Consider the following 25548-nt stretch of genomic DNA (forward strand, 5'->3'; position numbering starts at 1 on the left):
TGGGCGAAAATGTAGGCACGCTCTTCAAAAAGGCGTAATTTCTTTTTCTCAATTTTTAATAGCAAAAACACCTTAATTAATTTCATATTGCTCTCTATGATGAAATTATTGCTATTTTCTATTACGTTTTGACAAAATTGATGGTTTTCATGCTTTTTTGTGGAAATAGGAATTGATCGAAATTGCAAAATTTTGAATGTTGATTTTCCCGAAACGGCAGGATCGTAGGTTTCGCCCTTTTGAAATGTTGTTACTGAATTTGCTAGTTCCTCAAAATTGGTTCGATTGTTCAATCCCTCTTGATCATCGCCACCCAAAAGAATAAATTTGACAAACGTTTGCAGACATTTCACAACGCCCTGCTCTGCAGACTTTTCCGCGGCATCCCTGCATGGTCGCTCCGTCGCTGTCAGTCGACATTCGCGGCCGACATATTAATGACATGGCTCAGTGTCGTAAATCGTGTGTGAGTGGTCTTGGTGAGTTTAAAAATCGGAAATTTTCGCTGAAATTGTGTTCCGTCCGGGCTGAAAAGTGGTCCCAGGTGTAGCCGGCCTCTCGGTGCATCGATTTCGCGTAAAAGTTCCGCCAGGGCGCGTCGGTTGAGGCCCTTTTCGGCGCCGTGAAAAGTGACCAGATTTTTTTTTCTTCACTCCAATTTTCCATCCCGAAATCCGATGGCTCTTCCTTGTGCCGTTTGCCGTCCCCGGCCCGCTCCCCTTCTACCTGTTCCTCCCTACCCCTGGCGGCACTGATGGCAGTGGTTGCTTCGCTTTGTGATTCTGGTGCTGGGCAAAAGGAGGAGGAATGCAACGCCAACCACGATTTGACACGGGCTGGCGAAAAATAAAAAAACGAAACGAAATAGGGGGATGCGCCAAGGGGAGCCAAAATGGAGAAATAATCGAAGCAACCGAGACACACCGACTAGTCTTTGTTATTTTTTTTTAGTTTTTTTTCTTTCGTGCAGCTCACTACTGTTATCTCGATCAATATTTTCCTCCGTGTCGTCTGTCACTAAATACTAAAATATGGTTTTCTTTTCTCCTTTCTTTCCACAGCTTGTGTAACTAAAAAACCGCTATTTTAGACTAAAAAAGCAGTATAATCGAATCTACACCTACAAAAAAGCAACCAAAACAGAAAATCAAACCACAACTCATCCATATTGTTTCTTAAAAAAATCCACAATTTAAAAACGGAATTCAACACCGGGAAGTTAATACTCAAAAAATCTTCAAGATCATTCATCAAATAGTGTTATCGAAAAAAGCCTTAAAAAAAGTAAAACAAGAAGAAAATTAATTCGTAATGCAATTGTGATCTCCAAGTTTATTTTTTCGCACTCTTTCTTTTTTTGTTTGTTTGAGAACCAACAGTTTAAAACCCCAAGAACATTATTGTGTTAACTCACACACCAGCCAGCAAAAAGGAAACTTAGAAAAAAAAACAAGTATTGAACGCGGTACGCGCAGTGACCCGGAAGTTATAACAAAACAACTCAGCACGCATTTACGACATTAATCGGGAGCGAAATTAACAAACAAACTAAAACAACAGTAACAAGTAAAAAAAAAAAGATCAAGAAACAACCAAAAAACCACGAAAACCACCAGACACAAAACAGCCTGCCTGAACTAAAAAAAAAATCAACGTCAAACATCAACCAACATCAGCAACAAATTAAAAAAAAAAAAAACAAAAGTAAATAAAAAATTAGTAGTGAATCAAAAGTTAGCGCAACAAAACGGCCAACCGGGCTAGAACGCGCGCGCATCAGTCGTCGTTCGGGGAACTCGGAAAGCCGGAGCAGCTGGCCAGCGGCCGCCGCGGAGCGGACCTGGGACAAGGTGAGTCAAAACAAAAAATCTGTGTGAGTGGGAAGTCAATGAATCGGGACCATCCATCCACCACGTGGAAACTTACTTGGAAAAAAATAAAACGATTTTTGATGCACTTAAAAAAAAAGTTTTTTTCGACTACTTTTAAAGGGTGCGGGGCAAAGTGGGCCACGTTAGAAATCAAGTCATCTAGTCTAATACAACGTTGAAGGGTCTTTTCAACATAATTTCCATGAAGTTAGTTCGCGCGAATGGCAATTTTGATGTATAAAATAATTGAGAGAAATAGAATTGCTTTCAAGTTATAAAGATAAGTATTATCAGGAATTACGATATTTTTTCAGTGCAAAAACTTCGCTTTCTAGTTGTTACTGAAACAAAACTGAATTTTCTTCCAATTTTTTTTGTTTTTGTTGATGATTTCTTAAATTTATTTTTACACTCAACTCATTTTTATCATCTGCTATCGGCTCTTAATATTCAATTTCTTTTGAGTTTTGTGTGATGTTTTATTAATCTTATTTATTTTTTTTATACTCAATACATTCCATTTTTAATCATGTGGACCATATTTCAAGCTTTTCCCGAAGATAGAGCCATTCGAATGACAAACATAATAATTATCGGGGCATGTTTCGGTGGGCGTACTGTGTCCAAATCTCAAATATAAGCTTGACTGGGCGTAACAGAAACGTCTTGGATTTTAGATAGGATTTAACCCGTAGAAAGACATTTTTTCTAAATTTAAGCAATCTTGTATCCAAAAATGAAAGCTCCAACATTAAAAATTCTGAAATTCAAAACTTCGAATCTTTTTTTAATTTTTTATAGTTGTTTTTTTTTTAAACCGTGTTTATTTACTCATGAATACGTTTTACATTTGGTTAAAGCTAAAACTTGTTTCACTGCCTTCTTTACTCGCTGGTTTAATACAGTTTTATAACCTAACAGATGTCCAAAACATTTTTGAAAAATTTGCTAAAGCAAATTCTATTATTCCACTTTTCGTCCCGAATACTACTTCTGAAATCTATGATATCTATGCCACTTTTTCCAAAATTTTCCAAATTGAATTGGACTGCTCTTGTGGTTAGCCATAAACCTGCATTGCATCGAAAATTATTCGAATTTATCTGCAATGCCAACAACTCTTCTGGATCGACTATATTTAATTTAAAACGATTTTTATTATATTTGTGATCCACTTCCAAACTAGTTTCGCATCTCCGCAGCATCTAACCAAAAATTCAAAAAATCTTTTTTTTAATACAAAATTTTCGAAATTTCTAAATTTAAAATTTAGAAAATCCAAAATTAAATTTAAATCAAATTGCTAAATTCTTGAAATCCAAAATTCTTAAATTCCACAAATCTTTGATTCTTAAATTCTTTTCTTAAACTTTCTAAATTCGTAAATTCTCAAACTTCTTAAATTGTTGAATTCTTTGATTCTTTACTTCTTTAATTCTTTAATTTTCTATTTCATAAAGTTTTTAATTCTTTAATTCTTAATTTTTTATTTTTTTTATTTTTTTATTCTTTAATTCTTTTATTATTTTATTCTTTAATTCTTATATTTTTTATTTTTTTAATTCTTTTATTCTTTTATTTTTTATTCTTTAATTCTTTTTTTTTTATTTGAGCGAGTTGTGGCGCAATAACCACGGCAAATAGTGTCCAGGGCATTCGTGGAAATACAATGTCCCATCCCAGAGGGTCCCGGAGTACCAAACCTTCTTAGCATGGTGCTCCCAACGAATACAACCAAAATCTCGGAGCGTATGGTGGTGTGTCCCCACGCTTCTTCCTCCCCTGTCGATTCAGAATTGTGTGGTTGTTCGAACACTCAGTGCTCAAACTCAACCCAATTACGAGTCATCTCTGCGATACGGCTTTACGCAGTAGGCCTGGCCGCTTTAACGCTTGTGATGTTTCAATGCATTCCAATGCAATGGTGCAGTACAAATGTTAATAAATGACAAGAAGAGTGCTAGGCGTCATCTAACCTAAGGCACTCTCCAGGATCCCTTCGAAAGATTGGCTGGGTCTGATTAGATTAGATTAGATTAATTCTTTAATTTTTTGATTCTTTATTTCATTAATTCTTTAATTGTTTAAGTCATTAGTGCTTGTTTAGTTCTATTATTTTTTCAGGCCGATGCAAAGTTTTTGTCTCTCGGCTCTGGCAGGGGTCAATGTGGGGGAGGGGGGGGGGGGTCTGCTTTAAAAAATAAAAAAAAATGTAAATATTGAAATAACAAGCCATACAGTTTCAGCATTTGCATGAAAAAAGTGCTTTTTACAATAGTTCAGTTTTGCAATCATTATTTTTTGAAAAATTTAAAATTTGATGAAAACATCAATTTCAGCGAAAAAATAAATTAAACATCAAAAATTTTCTAAAATTAAAAAAAAATTAACTCAAACATTTTCAGCTGAGTGTACTTAAATTTCCATTGAAATTTTGAAGTTTTTTGAAAAAATATTTTTTACCAGTCTTATTCCAGCCAAATATTTCATTCATTCACAATACGCTTGCAAAAAGTGTACAACTTGTTTCAATTCCTATCTATAAAAAAAGAAGCTTGTCTGATGATATTTTTACTGATAATACGATAAAACACATCATTATCCTCAACTCTGCTTTAATGCTTCTTAATTTATGTAAATTTTCACAATAAAACTCATCATTTTAAAAAATCTCGTTATTGGACCCTTTTAACTTTCTAACTGTTGTTCATAATGGGCCCCTTTCTAAATGCAATTTCGAAGAGAACTGAAAGGGAAATAAAGCGCTGTCACCGGATTGATGCTTTGAATGATGTTTTTGAGCCCTTTGTGTGGGTGGGTGGGAATAGGGGAAATATGCCCATTTTAAGCCTAATAAGCGGTCGTGTTTGAATAAGGCTACCAACTCTTGCTGAGCAAAAATCTCAACCCAATTAAGAGTTTTTAACTCTTGAATAATTTTGTAATATTTTGTACAATTTTCAAATTGAATTCACTCATTTCTGCTCTAGTAACTTACTTTAAATTTAAGGTTCTTTTCACTATTTCCATATATTTGAGTATGGAAAAGCTGTTTAAGACATTCAAAATCTTTATGAATATTGGAGTCTTTTTTATGAATCAAATGATCGCTATTAATTTTTGTTCATAAAACAAGAGGTAAAGTTAATGAAAAACTAATATAAAAATAGAGCCTAATGGCCAGCTAAGAATTATGATTCTATTTCATTTTGTCACATAGTTGAATATTTAAACTTGAGTTTGGCAAAGTTTTTTATCTTGTAAATATTTGTAATTGTTTAAGGAAATTCATTAAGTAATTTTAAATATATTTTTTCCTAATGTTGCCCTTGAACTTTTTTTTTTGTGAGTATGGGTAAATTACCTACCATAGATAATGCTTGATTTTCAGTTTGCGATAAACTTAAATATCGAATAAAATCCACAATTGAAAAACTTTTTTACGTTTTGAAAACATAAAGAAAATATTGAAATTGCAAAAAAATAATCCAGGAAATTTTGAGTTATTGCTTAATTGTTTAAAAAACTGTTTCTTCGAAAATTTTGCTTAAAATAAGTGAGAAAATATAAAATCATATCAAACTGAATTTTCATTGAAAAAAAAAAAAACAGTTAAATACTGCATACCATACCGATAAATTGACATTGATTAAAAAAATCAATATCAAAAATTACAAAATTAAAAAGGGAACTTGGCAAAAACATTTTCTTTTGTGAATACCTTGAAATTTTTCTAAATCCTTTTAATGAATAATAACAGCAATTATGTTTTGATCCTTCTTTGATTTAAAATGATGATGAAGTTAAACAAAATTATCAAAAACTATACGTTTGCCAATTTAAAAAATACCATGGAAGTTATAAGTATTGTTGAACTTTTGATTATTTTTTCAATGACTAATTGTTTGTGTTTCTACTCTGAATCATAATAATGAAATAACATTTTTGAAGTATTCTTTATTTGTTGTTACCTGTTCTATACCTACATTTGGGTTTTTTTTTAAATTCATTGAGATTTTTTTTTTCGGTGGTTAATGTTACCTTTTCTTATAGAAAGTTTTTAGTTTGAAATCATTCTTTAAATAAGAAATGCCTATTTTTTTAGCATTCCGGAAAAGTCTGGAAAAAAGTCGGGAATTTGACAATGGAATTTGAGTGGTCACCCTGGCCATGCCCTTTTTTTCTATTTTCAGCTTAGTCCTTTTTCTTCCAGCGCTCTTTTGGGTCTGCTAAGTGCTGCCAAAATTGATGAAATTTTAAGCGAACACTCACAAAAAGTAGCATTTATAGAGAAAATTCCCTGGCATCACCGGCTCACTCCAACAGGCGCTTTGTTTGTTCTCTTCACCCTTTGTTCTTTATTTGCCTTTGCTTCTCGCTCGGTTTTCTTCACCCTTTGATTAGAATGGGTAGTCAAAATTGAAACGTCAAAATACATGGTGTCGATCCAAATCCCAAAATAAAATTCCCTGACTTTTCCCTGACCTCTCCAGACCATAATTTTTTTTATTTTCTATTTTAAACTAACATATGGTTTAGAGCGTTTTTATGGTTTCATGCATTTTTCTTTTTGAATATTGAAAATTTAAGATATTGAAAAACTTCAATGACTTTTTTATTTTATTTTTTCAGCGATGGATTCTGTAAAAACTAAAAAACTTTTTTTTTATTTTGTCAATAATTTTTTCTTATCGAACATCCAAAATGAGCAACCAAACAAATGTCCTATGTTTTTAAATCTTTTGATGTCATTTTAAATGTTGTCCTTTACCAAAAAATCTAGAGTTTTTTTTAAAGGGCCTATAAACATATGAAACACAATAGTTTATAGGACCTTTTCAAAAAAAAATATCTAGAAATAAATAATAATTAAAATTGTTGCAAATTTCAAATTCCCAAATTTCAAATTGCGATTAGTTAATTTCACTTCATTCCCTTAAGAAAATTTAAAGTTAAAAGTTTTCCAAAAAAAAAATCAATTGAAAATTTGATTTTAATTAAAAAATCAAGTTTGATTTTAAAATTGGTGCCTTTTGCCGGATTTTTTAAACGAATTAGGCCGATGCAATTTTTGACTGTGTTTTTATAAAAAAACTAAAGGTTTTGGAGACACAACTAAGTGATTTTGCAGAACCTTAAGAAAGATTGAAAAAACTGGAAAACTAGGAAATATATACAATAAAGTGTGAATTTTTCAAGTACATTTTTACGGGGTTAAAATAGATTGGGAAAAATATGTGAAATGTAGTTGTACAATCCCTATGGAATCTCGGATGCTGGATCTTAATAAAAGTTAAAACAACTTTTCCGAAGAGACCATATTTTATAAATTCTTGAATTCTCAAATTCCTTTATTCAGGGTTGTTACGGAGAAATAAAAAAATCCGCGCCATCCCAAAACCCAATCAGCGTTAAATCCATACAAAAGAGTATCATAATAAATTCAATTTTGTAATCTCAGAACGCAGAATCTTGCAACGATGAAAATATATTTTTGCTAAAATTAGGTAGACTAGAGATAAAAGCCAAAATAAACATTTCGGCAAAAAAAAAAAATCAAAAATTTCAACATTTAGAAATTCAGATCGAAAAACCTAATCAAATCAAAATAAAGAAAAATAATAAAATTTAAAAATTGTAATAAATCCTCGATTTGAGATTTTAAATTTAAGATACAGTTCATAATCGATGATCTTACGAAAGCGTCACTTAAAAAATCGAAGCAAATTTTCCTACATCTTCTTCTCAAAATTTCTCTAACCGAAAAAAAATAACTCCAAAAATACTTCAAATTTTATCAGGTTTAAGAATTTAAGAATTTAAGAATTTAAGAATTTAAGAATTTAAGAATTTAAGAATTTAAGAATTTAAGAATTTAAGAATTTAAGAATTTAAGAATTTAAGAATTTAAGAATTTAAGAATTTAAGAATTTAAGAATTTAAGAATTTAAGAATTTAAGAATTTAAGAATTTAAGAATTTAAGAATTTAAGAATTTAAGAATTTAAGAATTTAAGAATTTAAGAATTTAAGAATTTAAGAATTTAAGAATTTAAGAATTTAAGAATTTAAGAATTTAAGAATTTAAGAATTTAAGAATTTAAGAATTTAAAATTTAAAATTTAAGAATTTAAGAATTTAAGAATTTAAGAATTTAAGAATTTAAGAATTTAAGAATTTAAGAATTTAAGAATTTAAGAATTTAAGAATTTAAGAATTTAAGAATTTAAGACTTTAAGAATTTAAGAATTTAAGAATTTAAGAATTTAAGAATTTAAGAATTTAAGAATTTAAGAATTTAAGAATTTAAGAATTTAAGAATTTAAGAATTTAAGAATTTAAGAATTTAAGAATTTAAGAATTTAAGAATTTAAGAATTTAAGAATTTAAGAATTTAAGAATTTAAGAATTTAAGAATTTAAGAATTTAAGAATTTAAGAATTTAAGAATTTAAGAATTTAAGAATTTAAGAATTTTAGAATTTTAGAATTTTAGAATTTTAGAATTTTAGAATTTTAGAATTTTAGAATTTTAGAATTTAAGAATTTTAGAATTTTAGAATTTAAGAATTTAAGAATTTAAGAATTTAAGAAAATATCTGTTTTTTCTCTTGATTGTTTTTTTTTTATTTTTCTTTGCTCTTTTAATTTTTTTAATATAAATTATTTATTTTGTTTTGGTTTTTTTTAACTATGTTTCCTAATTTAATTTCCTAATTTATAAGTAATTCAATTTTGAAGCTGTATTTTTTTTAATATTTTGATTTTTTTAGTATTCTTCAAGAATGTTTAAATTTAAAAAAATATTTCTACTGGTTAAATCCCATCTAAAATTCAATGGCAGAGGTCAGCTTCTGTTACGTCCAATCAAGCCCATATTTGGGATATAAGCACAGCACACTCACTGGAACATGCCCCCATAATAATTTTTGTTACATCCTAACGTCTGTATCTTCAGGAAGAGTTTAAAATATGATTAAGATTCATAAGAAAAAATAAATATGGGTAAAAAACATTACTCAAAACTTAAAAGAAATTAAATATTTAGAGTCAGTGTGTTTAAAAATGAGTTGAGTGTAGTCATACATTTAATTAGGAAATCCTTCATTATCATTTTTCTTGTATGTATGCATGTATGTATCTATTAGTATCTCCGTCTTGGCAGGACTTGGCCATGACCATAGTATATTTCAACTGAGACGGATTGGTTAGTAACCGACTTATATCCTTCATTATCATTTTTCTTATTGAGAAAATACAAACAAACATTTTCGGAAGAAAACTCAATCAATAAAAAATCCAAGTTTTTAAACTCAACGAAAAATAAAATTGTCTTGATTTTGGATTATATTTTTCTTTATAAGTTGAAAGTAATTTTATCTCTCTCAATATTTTTTTATTTAAAATTGCTACCGCGCGATATCCGCACCGTCCGTAACGACCCTGTTTATTTAAAAAAAAATGTTTTATTTCATTTAAACTTGAATTTAATTCTTTAATTCTATTTCACCATCGCTATTTTGCTTACATTTTAATACACAAAATTAGATTACTTTGGGTCATTTTTAAATCATAGTTCAATAATTTTGAGAAAAATCAAAATTTAGATAACGTCTACTATAGTGAAATTTTGGAAAATTTTCTAACCTTACATTTTTTTAGAATTTTAGAATAAAAATTAAAAAAAAGAAATCAACAATTCCAAAATATCAGAATTTCAGAATTTTCAAAATTTGAAACCATTGAGCTTCAGAATTTTAGATATATTTTTATTGTTCGTTTTTTTTTAACTTTTGAATTTTTTCATCATTCAATTTTTATGACAAAATGTATGATTCTCTCTATGGTCCCTATATGCTGAGCATCTCTGAGGTTGGTGGGGCAGGTGTCCCCCCTGTGTGCGCTAGTAATTTGTAATTTTCAGTTGAACACTAATCAAAAGCAAATCCAAATTATTTGATTTTTAAACCTTAACATATGTATTGCAAACAAGCAACGCGCGAAGATGTGCCAAATGCAACTTTTCGTTGCTGTTCCTTTTCTTTGTGACCCTTTTCTTAAGCATTTTTATATGGAGTTTTGCGTTTCTTCCGGACTGACCAATATAAAAAAATAAATATTATCAATGTTGCAAAGTTTGGCCTGGAAGACATTCAAATACATAATCAAGGGTGAATTTTCAAAAAGAAATGAAATTTTGTAGTAATATTTTAGGATCATCGAAATTCCCTGACCCAGCTTAAAATTCCCTGACTTTCCCTGACTTTTCCAGGTCAAATAAAATTCCCTGACAATTCCAGGTTTTCCCTGACTTTTCCAGAAATCGACACCATGTAATACTTAGCGCGTTTGTTTTTTTGATGGCGCTTGCTTATTATTTACATGTTTTGAGATTATTTTTCAAGTGAGTGACTAACTAATGGGCTAAAGAACATGTTGTCGATAGTTGGAAGCAATTTTATATATTAAGCGTTTTTAAATCGTCGCAAATGAAAAGATATTGTTGGCGACTTTCGTTAAGCAGTTAAGCTCTCATCTTGCGTGTAGATGTGTGTGCCACCAAAATGATGAGAAAGGGTCTCGCAAAATAGAAATTATGATCAAAAGTGCATTAAATTTGATCTTTTTGGCCAGTAAATGGCATAAATTTGCGTGCTTACTCGAGGCGGTGCTGTTGCTGGTAAGTTTATAGCCTAAATAGTATTTTGGAGCATTAATTGAGCATCAAACTCTTCATATGACGAAGATAGGTGTTTAATTAGAAAGGGTATATTTCCCCTAGTTAGGAACTGGGTGGCAATTTTAAAAATTGCTGAAGTTTTGCGATTGAATGGTGTAGATAAGGTATGTGAAAAATAAAAAATCTTCAAAAGTGTACTGAACAGTAGCCGCGGGACCGTATTAAATATTGTATTTCGACGAAGTTTTTTTCTGCAGAAATCCTTGGTAAAAAGCAAACCACACTTTGTTTTGAAGTGAATTAGTGTTGAGAATGTATGAAAGGTTCTCTTTATAACACAAAAAAATCTACAACTACGAAAAACAAAAGGGCACATTTGAACCATTGTTATGTGCCCTTTTGTGTTTTTGATTTTTTTTCAGTAGTAAATTGCATGCTATCAATCTGATTCTTGAGGGGGATATAGGAAGTGTACTAATGAATGGAATAGTGGAATAATTCCGAATGATTACGTTTTGGTTTTGTGCCCTGATGAAATGTTTGGCTCGAATTCTTAAATGCCACAATTTTTGAAGTCATATTTTAGGTTAGAGATTTAGAAATTTTGGAAATAAAAATTCTCTCGGAAATCCAAAGATTTTGAAATTTTAGACTTTCGAAATTTCAAATTTAATTAGGTATATAAAAATTTTAGATTCTGGTATATTCTTGAGTTTATATTTTTGAAGTTAAATTTTATTTATTAGATTTTTAAAAATATTTTAATGTTCTATTTTGTTAACATTGGTAAAAATTATTGGTTAAAAGTCTCTCTTTTTGCTTCATACCAACAAAAAGAAATTTTTTGGGACCCTTTCCTTGACCGTCTGTTAAGCTTTTTTTTAAAACTATTTTTTTTGCTTTTTTGCCTTTACACATAAAACGATTTTTTTATCAATTATTTTCTGTATAAGGCTTTCTAGGCCCATTGAAAAAAATGTAATTTAGCCCAATAATGACGAACTTCTCGTCACAGTGTCCTGATGCAAACAATGATCGCGAGCTCGAGCTGTCACAGCTAGAAAGAGATAGGAAATCTGATGCAAACAAACGTCCAGCTGCCATGTAAACATACTTTGAATGTGTTGGTAAATTTTTGACTAGAAAGCCTTATTAGTTGTTCTTCGTTAAAAAATAAAATTTCTTGAATGTTGGTCGCGATTTTTTAATATGGCGCGGATTGGGATTTAGGTCGGCACTATTACCAAAATTGTTGAAAATTACAAGTTATGCTCAATACGCTAGTAATCTCTTCAAAATCTTAACCTAATCTATATCTTTTCTTTTCTGCCACTTTAGGACCTGGTAATCACCGGAACAAGTCACTAGTCTCAGTGTTTGTGTGTGTGATTGTGTTTCCGTTCGACGCCCGTTGCCAGATTGTGCTAGAAGAAGCGGAAGAATAACAAACAAACAAAAAACTAGAAAGACTCCAACAGTAAGTAGGACGGGATTTAAAAGTGAATAAAAAACACCAAAACAACCTTTTTGAAAGCAAGCGAGAGAGCGGTAGAGAGCGAGAAAGTGAAGAGCAAGAGTGTGAACAACGCGCGCGACTTTGTAAACACCGTAAAACTAAAGCCAAATAACGCAAAGCTACAAGTATTGTTCTAGATTGATTTTCGTCGAAGTCCTTACTGCACTAAATATCAAACGTATATATGTAGGGTAGTGTGTGGTACTACAATTATTACTATTGCTACTACTCTCGCACGTTAGTTTCTTGTGTTTGTTCTGATTGAAAATAATAAAAATAAAAAAATCTGGAGATCTTGGACAGCAAACCAAACGGACACGATTGTTTAGTTTCGTTTCGGAAAATAGAAGAAAACAAGTTTCAACCATCGCCATCATAAAAAAAAAAGAAAACTGAAGCAAAAGTGTCATCATCTTCACACAAGTCTGACGAACAGTTTTGACAACAACAGCAACAACAAAAACTACGAACCGGAAATCAACTCTAGTGGACAATAGTGATAACAAAAACAAACAGCAAAAATAATATCTCCCGAGAAAATAGAAGAAAAACTACAACCAAGTACAAAGTATCACATGAAACAAGAAAACCTTTCAAGGGAAAAGCAAACAACACATTTCGTTAAGTTAATTTATTAATTTTGTTTATGACTAAAAAAACTATTAGTGCGCGTCTAAGTTAGAGGAAAAAATCTTCGACGAGAAAAAAAACGGGAGTGGTTTAAGAAGAGGAAACAAAAAGACCACTGGAAGTTATTTTGGGAGCGTCGAAAGTGCGAAGAAAAAGTGGCGAACCGTTTTATAGTAGCAAAACAGAAAAAAACAACATCAACAACAAGGTGGACGAACATTATAGGAAATATTTAACAAATCTAAAAGTCTAAAGCGGAAAACAAAAGAGAAATTTAAAATTCTGAAGTAAAAAAAGAATACAAATAAAACCATTCTGTGATAAAATTTAAAAAATAAACAAGTAAACAAAAGTAAGCGTACCGTTTATTGATGCAAAACTAAGTTTAAGAGCTAAGAAAGTAAGTGAAAACCCCCCGCGCCCTGCAAAGGGTGCACAACAAACAAAAAAAAAACACTCACACACACAGACAGACGAAGAAACGCCGAAGAAAGCAACAAACGAAACAAAAGAACACTTCCTACCGCAACCGGGTGTGAATTTGGAAACGCTAAAAGACTAAGCAACTTGCAAAGTGAACAACAACTAAACTGTGAACGCGCAGACAGTGGATTCCTTGTTTTGCGAAACTCGTTTAGAAATTAGTTGCCGAAAACAACCCACACACACAACACACACTTTGTGTTGTAGCTTTTATTTATCGAATTTCCTCTTGTTTTTACACCGTAAACGACGATAACTAGCTGTCTAAGTTGAGTTTTTAAGTTTATTTTCTTCGTGCAAGACGAGGAAGAGAAAAAGTAAAGTAAACGAAGCTGTTTTATTCTTTAAAATAAAGTGAAAAAAATCGGGAGAGACGAACGTTCTTCAAAGAAGAAGTTAAACACATTTGATTATATTATTGAAATTATTAATAATCGGGACGGTAGTGAAACCATCAATAGACAAAAATCCATCTAGTTAAGTGCGGAATCGAGCAAAAGGAATAACATAAAATCAACTTTGGTGTGCTTTTTGTGGTAATCATTAAAATCGTTCTAAGAAAACTAGAGGAAAAAGTTCACGTCGAAACGAACTAGAACACTGCAAGTTTCATTTGACGGAGAAGAAGAAAACAAGTAAAGTATCCGATAAGGCTGATTTGTGAATATAGAAACCAAATTCAAATATTATTAATTAGTGAAAAAAGGAAGCAAGTTAAGCAAAACAACAACAACAACAAAAAACTCATCAACTCTTTTTTTTTCTGTTCGCGTCAAAGGCGATAAGCAATCGCTGAAGCTGAAAACTCAAAAAAACATCCAGTACCGGTAGTGTGAACACTTGAGGAAAAGCACGAAAAAAGGAATACGACGAGACGAGAGCACGACAAGATTCGTCAATTTGTGACCACACCAGCAACCGTGGACATCCTGTCGCGCCCGGCAAGACTTCCGGCTCGTGCAGTAGTTCCGGCACCGGAGACGACGACGTCGCACTTTGCGCTAACCATGGGCAGCCAGACGAAGCCATTCCGCTCCGCTGACGGTGAGTTTTGTGGCGGTTTTCTTACGTTATTACGTTATTTTTAATGGCAGATTAATTCGGAGCTGTTGACCGGAGGAATCGGTTGGACCGTGTGCTTTTCGGCATGGTATGATCGTTGAAAACAAGATATAAACTTCGTTGGAGTTGGTATAAATTTTGAATGTTAAAACTAGAGCGGCTGACTTTATTTTGGACTTAGTTTTAATACAGATACAGTAGTTCTGAACAGAATTACAGATTGATCAATCGCGTTTTTCATTTGCATTTTTTTTAAGCAGTTATGCGTAGAAAGGCAATAAACAGATAAATAAAAACTAGTCATAAGAAAAACTGGTCTTGGTGTAGAGAATCTGGATTTGGATAATCATCACATGAACATGACGAAATCTAAGCAAACGAAGTGATTTTAAAAATGTCTAAATTCTAAAATTTAAAGACTTGAAATCGAACAATTTTATTTATTTATTTTTATTCAAAATTTTGGTCACTTATTGACAGTGTTGGTATTCTCGCGCTCTCGCGAGAAAAAATCCTCGCTCTCGAGTTCTCGCCACGAGTCTCGAGCTGCCGAGAGAAACTCACCGATTGCCCGTGCTCTCCTCCGTTCGCGAACGGGATAGCTCGCGAGCCAGTATTGGCCGTTCGCGAGAAGTTGAACGTGTTAGAAAGGAAAGAAAAAAAAAACACAGAGATTGAAGTTACACCTCTTCACACTCATAAGCCTGATGAACAATTTGCTAGCTGGGATGAACGGCCAGCACGAGACGCTCGCAAGCGCTCGCGGTGGGAGCGAGAACGCGAACGAAAACGCAAGCGCGAGCGAGAGGAGAAAAGTACTGGCTGAAACTTTTTTGGTGCCTTGGGTATGCCCAAAAAAGTCATTTTGCATCATTAGTTTGTCCATAAAATTTTCCATACAAATTTGGCAGCTGTCCATACAAAAATGATGTATGAAAATTCAAAAATCTGTATCTTTTGAAGGAATTTTTTGGTCGATTTGGTGTCTTCAGCAAAGTTGTAGGTATGCATAAGGACTACACTGAAAAAAATTGGGTCTCGTGGCGCAGGGGTAGCGGCTTCGGCTGCCGATCCGGATGATGCTATGAGACGCGGGTTCGATTCCCGCCTTATCCACTGAGCTTCTATCGGATGGTGAAGTAAAACGTCGGTCCCGGTTTCTCCTGTCTTGTCAGAGGCGCTGGAGCAGAAATCCCACGTTAGAGGAAGGCCATGCCCCGGGGGGCGTAGTGCCAATAGTTTCGTTTCGTTGAAAAAAATTATACACGGTAAAAAAAAATTGGGTGATTTTTTATTTAACTTTTTGTCATTAAAACTGATTTGCATAAAAAAACACTATTTTTATTTATTTTTTTTTATATGTTTTAGGGGACATAAAATGCCAACTTCTCAGAAATTTTCAGGTTGTGCAAAAAATCTTTGTGCGAGTTCTAAATTTTTGAATCAATACTGATTTTTTCAAAAAATCGAAAAATTGGTCGCAAAAATTTTTCAACTTCATTTTTCGATGTAAAATCAAATTTGCAATCAAAAAGTACTTCAGTGAAATTTTGATAAATTGCACCGTTTTCAAGTTATAGCAATTTTCAGGTAACTTTTTTGAAAAAAGTCGCAGTTTTTCATTTTTTTAAATTAGTGCACATGTTTGCCCACTTTTGAAAAAAATATTTTTGAAGAGCTGAGAAAATTCTCTATATTTTGCTTTTTTGAACTTTGTTGATACGACCTTTAGTTGCTGAGATATTGCCATGCAAGTGTTTAAAAAGCAGGAAAATAGATGTTTTCTAAATTTCACCCAAACAACCCATCATTTTCTAACGTCGATATCTCAGCAACTATTGGTCTGATTTTCAATGTTAAAATATGAAACATTTTCGATCTTTTCGAAAAAAATATTTGAAAATTTTTTAAACCGAAACTAACATTTTAAAAGGCCCAAACATTCAATATTACGCCTTTCTGAAATGTAAGTCTTGATTTAAAAAAATGGAAATATTGTGTTCGGAAAGATCGGATAATTTCACGAATGATTCATATTTTAACATTGAAAATCGGACCAATAGTTGCTGAGATATCGACGTTAGAAAATGGTGGGTTGTTTGGGTGAGACTAAGAAAACATCTATAACTTGAAACTAACTTGGCTATAAAAAAATTTCACTTAAGTGCTTTTTGATTGCAAATTTGATTTTACATCGAAAAATGAAGTTGGCAAATTTTTGCGACCAATATTTCGATTTTTTGAAAAAATCAGTACTGATTCGAAAATTCATAACTCGGTCAACGATTTTGAAATCGAAATTAAATATGTCTATAACGAAGTAGTGTCAATAACGAAGTAGCAGCTACGGGTAGACACCAATGCTATGCTATGCTAAATCCTCCAAGCGTTCTCACTTGTTCTGCACGAGTTTTGCAAGTTCAGAAGTTCTTGTGGTGAAAACAGGTCACTACTGCCTTCATCCGTTGATGCTGGTTGGTTTTCCCTCGGTTGCTGACTGAAGCCTGGAGGTGTTGTATTCTCTGCAAATTTTTGCCGCTGATTCAACGGCAATGGCTGCAGATACTCGGTCAACGATTTTTTGCACAACCTGGAAATTTCTAAAAAGTTGGCATTTTATGTCCCCTAAAATAAAAATAGTGTTTTTTTGCAAATCAAGTTTTAGTGACAAAAAGTTAAATAAAAAATAACCCATTTTTTTACCGTGTATCATTTTTTTTTTCAGTGTAGTCCTTATGCATACCTACAACTTTGCTGAAGACACCAAATCGATCAAAAAATTGCTTCATATATCATTTTTGTATGGACAGCTGCCAAATTTGTATGGAAAATTATATCGACAAACTAATGATGCAAAATGGCTTCTTTGGGCATACCGAAGTCACCAAAAAAGTTTCAGCCGGATTAAAAAATACAAAAATTAAAATTCAAAAAAAAAAAAGATCGATTTCGTAGAGAGCTGCTTACAAGTTCTCTCCCTCGCTCGCGAGCGAGAAATGCCTTCCTTCTTCTCGTTCGAATTCCAACACTGGCTTATTGATATATTGTCATTTTTTTTTTCAAAATGATTACACAAATTATGGCACTAAATTTATTTATTTTTTTATTTTTGGAATTCATAAAAGATTTCTGAATTTTAAAATTATTGAATTGTAAATTTGTTTCGTTGCTTTAATTTTCTTTTTTTATCTTTTAACACAAAATTCGATTTTTTTGATGATTTAGTCAAATTTGTTAAATGACCTTTAAAACTACCAATTGTGTTTTCTCAATATGACATTGCCGCCAGTTTGGCCGTCATCTTAGATTTTGAAATTCTAGATCAAGTAAGAATAGTTTATGTGTCATACTTAAGAGGTGATCTCCAATCACTCCTGAATGTTTCATGAAGATATTTAAGCTTCAAATTGTGCCATGCGCAAAACGAGCTGTCCAAATTGTCTAATATTTTTGGTGAAGACTCTTTAGACATATCTTCTTAATACCCCTGGCTCAAGGCGGTTTCAAAAACACCCAAAAAGCAAAAAACTAGAAATTTGGTTTATTGGACCATTTAAAAAAAAACTCCAGATATGTGCTTATACCAACCTTTGATTTTTTTTACGAATTATATGTATGTAGCCCCTAAAGCTCAAGAACCACTTGTGTATGTCTATTTCAGAAATTATTTAAGTTGCGCAGGAGTTTTATGAAAACAAGAGTGGCCGTGGTTGACTGGTTACTGCGTTCACTCTGAAGCGAATGGTCCTGAGTTCGATTCCCATCTGCTCCAAACGAGAATGTTTAGGAAATATAAATTCTTGAAACCCTGAACATGAACGAAAAATCAAAATTGCTCGAGTCGGGGCAAAAATGTCAACCACTAGGGCGTCATCCATAAAGTATGTCACGCTCTAGGGGGGAGGGGCGTCTGAGAAAGTGTGTCTAGGGGGTAAATTTTGGCTGATTTTAGCGTGACGTACTTTATGGATGAAGCCTAGGCCATCACGGCTTGGTGAGCAATGACTGGAATTAGAAATACTGTTACTACTTAATATAAATGGGGGATGGCGTTGTCATTTTTAAGACCACGTTTTCCACTTTGACCTCAGCTATTTTTAGACGATGAATCAGCACTTTTCCACTTTTGCACTTTTAAAAGACCAGATATTTTTTTAGATTGTAACCTTTTTCTAGAATCCTTCACTCGTTTTTCTCGAAATACTAAGTTGATTTACGGGTGCCACGATATCTCGAGATTGAATGTACTTGATTGGCTGAAATTTGGAGTGCCGTCTCTTAGGACAAAACTGGTTTGCATAACGAAGCCCGATTTCTAAATTTTATATTTAAAAAATTAAGAAAAAAAACTGAAGATTTTGAAAAATAAAAAAAAATATAATTACTTTTTGAAAATCTACCTTCGATATACACCTAATACATTCCAGACTCGATTATCCGAAGGTTTTTATGGGACTTCGAATAAGTCACGAACACGTTTTTTTCTTTTTTTTTTCTTTTAAACATCAAATTCGAGTTCTGCAACCCCATTTTAGTCAAATTTGAATAGTTGATTGCCTATTAAATAATAAAAAGCATTTTTTCAATATTTTAACACCGCCATATTGGCCGCCATGTTGGATTTAAAAGTTTTAAATCACTTTTACGTAGTTTAGAGGTCATAATTAAGCTCGACAATAAAAAATTAGGCATCGAAAAAAAAATGTTATTTCGTGTTTCGTTTATCCGAAGTGTCGATTATTCGAAGTGATTTTTTCCGAGGCCTTCGGATAATCGAGTCTAGACTGTACCGGTTTAACGAGTATTTATCAAAATCTTGAACCGATATGGTCAAAGCAGTGTTGAGATATCGTAGCACATTTTTTTAAACTGCTAACTTCACATAGCTTTATCTTGGCAAATTTACGATCAATGTCAAATATGTCTATTAGAGTGTAACAAAAATAACTTTTTCGCGGGCATTCAGAGATTTGTTCCGGTTGGCATACTGAGCCCAAATATGAGCTTGATTGGATGTAACAGGAGCTGGCGCTTTGCATTTGAATTTAAAATGAGATTTAACCCGTGAAAAGGGGTTTTTTCAAAGATGAAGGTGTTCAACTGTTTTTGTCTTAAACGGTGCACATCAACCAGAGCTTTAGCATCCACCTTTTTGTTACAGACATTTTAGTATCTTCAAAACTACGGGAACAATCGATATATACTTGTATTCATCCCCTAAGCTACTATTTCCATAAAGATTTACAACCAAATTTGTCAATTTTTATAATCAAATTATTTCAGGATAATAAAAATAAATAAATTTCAATAAGAAGACAACAACTTCCTTGCTTCTAAATAAATAATAATTTGTGAATAGAATCATTTTTTTTTTAATTTATTTCCTCGTTTCGTTTCACAATGTTAATTCTATGCTAACAAGCGAACAGGGCAAACAATCCTCCCACGCAACGGAAATAATGTGTCATCATTTTGCCAAATCATCCCCCGTGGAAACCCTTTTCCGCGGATCCCCCGTTATGCACGAAGTGGTGGGAATGGGTGTACAAGTGAGCCCAGAAATGGTCTTGCGAAATGTTCGTTCCGATTTCATTATTGTGTGTATAATTATTAGTTTTGTCGCACAATTACTACTGTTTTATGCTTGTTTGCTGCAGATAAATTCCAGCTGAAAATACTAAATCGAATATTAATTGTAACTCTTGTCATTTCTATAAATGTATAAAACAAAATTCAATTACTTTTTTAAATTTGTATATTATGGCTAAAGTGAATGAAAAAAAAAAAAACACTTTGCAACCAGAATGAGTCTCGCAATTTAGTCTGGATTGCTCTTTTGGAACTGAAATACACACAGGCACTCTCGAATAATCTAATCGATACCCCTGAGTGGGTACTAATGGTGGGTGGTTGTTGTGAGGATGCCCTCTCCTATAATCCAACAAATTGTTGGCAAAATAGAAGGCTCTGCCCGGGATGTGGACATGGTGTCATAATCGAGAATGGGGCATTCGCGCGGGGGTTTCGTTTGGCAATTATGCCTAAATGATGTTAATGTGTTATGCCCCCTCATTTTCCACGGATAGGAAGGACAGTTTGATAATGGTATCGGGCTACTGGTAATCAGGGGAATTGTAAATGTTTTCTAACTTGATTAGCGAAATACCTGGTCGTATTATGTGGTTATGTCTAATTTTTATCGGATGATTAGTTTATGGTAATAACCCTAGCATATTTAATAACGGGAGCAGTCAATATATAATAAAGTAATGCAATTGTTGTAATGTTAGGCAGAATTTCACTGTCTACTTTTAGTTTGCAAAATGGCAAAATTCAGTCAGATAAATTAAAATTTAATTAAACGTAGAGTTGGGCAGCTGCACTCCCGCCTGAATCTCAAACTGTGCAATCGAAAATGGTTGATTGATTGCAAATTAGAGAGCGATGGGTGAGTGACAGGCAGTATGCAGAGGGGATGGATGAAAAGGTTTTATGTTTTGTGGTTTGTGAATGGAAAATATGGAAAACCATCCTTGTCGTTGCCGCAGTTATCGATTTTGCTAAGCGGTTTCGATTGGTGCTCGATTTTTTCCAACTGATTGGACAGATCTAGGAGATTGAAGATATGCTGCTGTTTGATGCTTATTATAGCCAAGAGTCGGAAGAAATGACAGTTGGATCAAATTAGATTGTATGAGATGTCGGACGGAATTGATTAAATAATGCTTGACATATTTTTATGACTGATTTGACCATTCTCAAATTATTTTCATTAAAAAAATTTCATCCATAGATTAACCCGATAGATGCTGATATGCTCATCTCATCATTGTCAATGTTTTGGCTTGCACGCTGCGTCCGCAGCATTTTGATGGTTTTGAGGAGTACCGCCAGTCGCGGTGAGTGGGTTGATGTGACGACCAACTTTGGACAAACATTTGAATATGTTTAATAAGGTTTTTTTTTATTCCACTAGAATGTTCCTGTAAAATAATACTCTATTCGCCACCCTTTATAGAATCGAATTGAAAAGTGGGTTGTGGGTGTCACGGTCTCTAATGCGTAGGAAGCATAAACACACGAGTGAGCATGATATGGTGTGTGTGTGTCATTGGATGATACCTGATCGCATCGATTCACCGCAACCCGGAGCTCGAAATTGTTGGAATTGTTAATTACCGCCCGGAAAAATCAATGGATTCAATCTGCCACCGCCCCCGCAGCATGGTGCCACAATTTTTTACCGATTTGTTCTACCCCTTTTAATTGTGTTACAGTGATAACATGGGGGTGGGCATTTGCAGGTGGGAAGGGTCAATTATGTCATTAATTTAACTCCTGGATTTAAAACTGCAATTATTTCGCCACTTAAATTAAAGACATAAAATTCCAAAACAGAGAGACATCGTTAGGGCTTTTTCACGGCAAAACAGTTAAAGTTCACAGCAATTTCATGGTACTTCAAAATCTGCTAGAAATAAACGCAAAAATTGGTTATGTATGAATAGTTTTGAACATGAAAATTACTGAAAAAGTTAGCATCAGTTCAAGATGCAACCCTTTGATAAAAATTATACACTGCAAAAATGAAAACTAGTTCGTTATTTCCATCTTTGACACATTCCGCCGTGACGTTGCAATGCTTTGACTTTTCTTTTTTCAGTATTTCGACTGTAACTCAAAAAATACATTGAAAATGTACATATGTTATTACAGATTCGGAAAGTACATTAAATTGCCTATAATAAACAATGTTGAAACGTTATTTCAAGCGAACATTCTATTTTTGAGAGAGGAATATGTAGCGTGACGTTGCAACGCATGACTTTTTCTCAATCCTGACCCAATTCATGTTTCGCCATTAACTCTGCTCTGTTAAACGGCAAATTTGGAGTTCTTCTTCCATTTTTAGTGTAAAATTGGCCAACAAATCGAATGCAATCATTAGTTTTTCGAAAAAATCAAACCTCGATTTTTAAAGACCATTTACATTTCGTGACGTTGCAACGCTCTGTTTTTGAAAACAGGGTTTTTCGTTGCGTTGCAACGTCACGAAATTTTAGTTTCAAAATAATTCATAGTTTTTGTTAGTTTGAGCAACTGTAGGTTATGATTTTATTATAAGACATTAATAGACAGTACAAGGACATGCGAATTGATTGGCCCGCCCATGTTAGACCCCCTCCCCCTATATCGCTTTTACAGTAGCAGTACGATATACGAAGTTTTCCAAGCCTTTTTAAAGCAAAAAAAAATATTTGTATTATTCCATTATCACGAAGGACAGCCCCCCCCCCCACTCCCACCTCCTCTATCCATGTTATGGGGCGTCCATGCATTACGTAACGCCGTAATATCAAGGGGGAGGGTGCGGGGTTCGAGGATTTATACAAAAAAATGTATCGGAAATATATTACCAGGGGTGGAGGGGGTCTAAAAATATAAATGTTTTGTTACGTAATGCAAGAACGCTCCCTTAATATTTTAATCGTTTTGGGAAATTTACAAAACACGTGGAAGTTTTAGAAGGGAGGTATGGAGCTTCAAGTTTTCAGGAGGGCAGAAATGTATAACTAAAGTGCCCATATTGTTTCTTGATGGCCCCTAAGGGGTGATCTGCAAACAACGTAACTTATTTTGTTGACTTTTGTGCTTTTTAAATTAAATTTGAGGAAATAATAAAACTGTTTACCTGCGCAGCATAACATTTTTAATTGCGAACAAATAAACGTTGCATACAACTTATTTAGGTAAGGGTTCGTCCAACAACAAAGTGACAAAAGTTTGTAAAAAACAATCGAATCACGTGATTACTATTGTTTGGTGAATTACACCGTAATTTGGCCTACATAAGGATGTGCGATAAAAAAAATCGTTGCGTTGTATTTGTATGAACCCTTACATAAATCAGTTTATCATAAAAGGGTCATCCAGTAACCACGTGATTATTTTTTTGAAAGTTTAGATTTTTTTCCCATTGTGAACATCGGTCTATTTTGATTTACTCAACATGTTTTATAAAATACCTTCTTTTTTCGAGTTGCTGCAAACCTAAGTGACGGAATTTGTGAATGACCCATTTACAATTTTTCTGTAAATAGGCTCGGAAACATTATATAAAACCTATATAATATTTATTATCCTTTGATTTTCAACAATCAACTACGCATACACTTTTTTTGCCATGTGACCAATATCATTTAAAATTTCGTGACGTTGCAACGCAAACATAAACCTGTTGTAACTTTGGATCTAGACAACCAATTTAGTCGCTCTTGGTTGCATTTGAAAGCTCTTTCCAAGTACAAAGAGCATCCGTAATATCAAAATGATTGAATGTTCAGTTTTTTGTTGACATAAACAACTGTCCCTTTTTCGTGACGTTATTGCGTTGCAACGTAAATGGTAAACTTACACTAGTTTGAAGAAATACTTGACTTAAGATAAACTGCAAATCCATGACATTTCCGTTTAGTACATTTAAAAACCTACAAAATGCAATCAAAAGAATAATTTTTTGATTTTATTTCGCTGAAAACCAGGAGTTTTTAGAAAAATGTTTTAAAACGATGTTTTTATCACGAATTGATACATAACTTAACCAACTTGTACATAATGATATTCAAAAGTTCAATCAATGAAAACCATGATTTTTAAAGCTTCAAGTAGTCTAGAATCTAGGAAAAATAGCTCATACACGCTTTTCAAAATTTCATCCTAAGGTGTACATTGCCGGAGAATGTGTCCTTTATTATTTTTAACTTTTTTTTAAAATAAAAAAATATTTAAAAAAATATTTTAAACTTTTTGAAAATCGGCCTTCGTCATGCACACGGAACCGGTTCAGCAAGTCTTCACCAAAATTTTGAGCCTATTTGCTCGAAGCAGTGTTGAGATAGCGTGGCACCCGTTTTTTGAAACTGCTTACTTCAAATAGCTTTATTTCGGCAATGATACAACCAAATGTCTCCAAATTTGTTTTGTAAAAAGTTGAAAATGTATACTTCAATGCACTGAAAACAGATTTACTAAATTGTAAGTGTGTGTTCTATGAATCTCTGACATTTTGCCGATTTACATGTATGTAACCCCTTAAGTGAATTTTAAAGCTTCGACTAATTTGCATTTTGAATAGCGTTATAAATACTATATACATCTGGAAAGGAGTACCGTAAACCGGGGTGACTTTGATAGGATTTCAATTTGTTTTGGAATATTTTCCAACAGATTATTATTTTTAGTAGGTAGGTACTGCCGTTCTACGCGTAATTGTCCCATGTCAGTTTTTGACGATTTTGACTTTATGCCATTTTTAAGTTTAGTCTGATGTGTACTTTAAGAAAAACACATAAAATCTGGTGCGTTGTTCGGAAACTCATCAAAAACAAAACCAAGTCTGTTTGTCCCAGCGTTGAACTTCTACGCATAATTGTCCCACAAGTATTTTCTTACACGGAATCATAGCAAGAGGATCACAAATAAGGGTGATAAACTGCTAACTGGGCCGATTAGGGACACATAGGGCGAATAGGAACCCACGGGACAATTATGCGTAGAAACACAGAAATCGGTCTAAAAATTTCAATCGCGTTTTTCTCAGTTGCACTTTTTTGAACATGGGACAATTATGCGTTGAACGGCAGGGTAGGCCACACAAAGTCCATGTACTATTTTGGAAAAAAAAAGTTTTTTCAATAGTGTTTCGAAAAATAGTTACGTTTAAAATTCTTAGTTTAAATTCCGGGGTGACTTTGATAGTTATAGTTATTCTTATTAAAATCATATGTAATATGTTAAAACTTAATTTGTACGTTAAATGTACCATCACTAAAATAGCTGATATAGTTTTTAAGAAAAAAAAATCAATGTTCATAATTAGTTAACTAAGTTTATAAGCTTTTTAACAAAAAACATATAAATTTTAGGCAAAATTGTTAAAAAGACGGAATTTGCCGTGAAATTTGTTAAAACTGGTTTTGTTTATAAAATTATTGATTTACATTGTATTTTATATTGAATTCGAAGCACGAATCAAAAGTTTTCACATTTTACATGAAATTTGTTCAAATGAAATTGCCTACAAATATGGAGATTTTTTAAATTGTGTTTCATAAACACATACCTATGGGTAATTCTCTACCAACTCACACGAAATCGGGAAAAATTGCCCCGACCACTTTTCGATTTTCGTGAAACTTTGTCCTAAGGGGTAACTTTTGTCCCTGGTCACGAATCCGAGGTCCGTTTTTTGATATCTCGTGACGGAGGAACGGTATAACCCTTAAATTTTTGAACTTGCGAAAAAGAA

The 25548-nt window shown here is 32.9% G+C and overlaps 1 protein-coding gene across 6 annotated transcripts in view; it reads left to right on the forward strand.

The window, feature by feature from the left end:
* Nucleotides 1–419: 419 nt before the first annotated feature.
* LOC6037297 (cold shock domain-containing protein E1) overlaps nt 420–25548 on the forward strand; it is a 33176-nt gene continuing 8047 nt past the window's right edge. Inside the window, exons 1-4 of one of the 6 annotated variants that reach the window (XM_038258843.1) lie at nt 420–479; nt 1062–1850; nt 11888–13813; nt 13957–14222. In XM_038258843.1, coding sequence (XP_038114771.1) covers nt 14186–14222 — 37 coding nt within the window. In that variant the 5' untranslated portion in view covers nt 420–479; nt 1062–1850; nt 11888–13813; nt 13957–14185. Of the gene's footprint in view, nt 480–1061; nt 1851–11887; nt 14223–25548 lie in introns of all 6 variants that reach the window. The other 5 variants (XM_038258844.1, XM_038258845.1, XM_038258846.1 and 2 more) reach the window with 5 other exon arrangements.

The sequence above is a fragment of the Culex quinquefasciatus genome, chromosome 3 (genome assembly GCF_015732765.1).
Source record: "Culex quinquefasciatus strain JHB chromosome 3, VPISU_Cqui_1.0_pri_paternal, whole genome shotgun sequence".
NCBI classification, from domain to species: domain Eukaryota; kingdom Metazoa; phylum Arthropoda; class Insecta; order Diptera; family Culicidae; genus Culex; species Culex quinquefasciatus.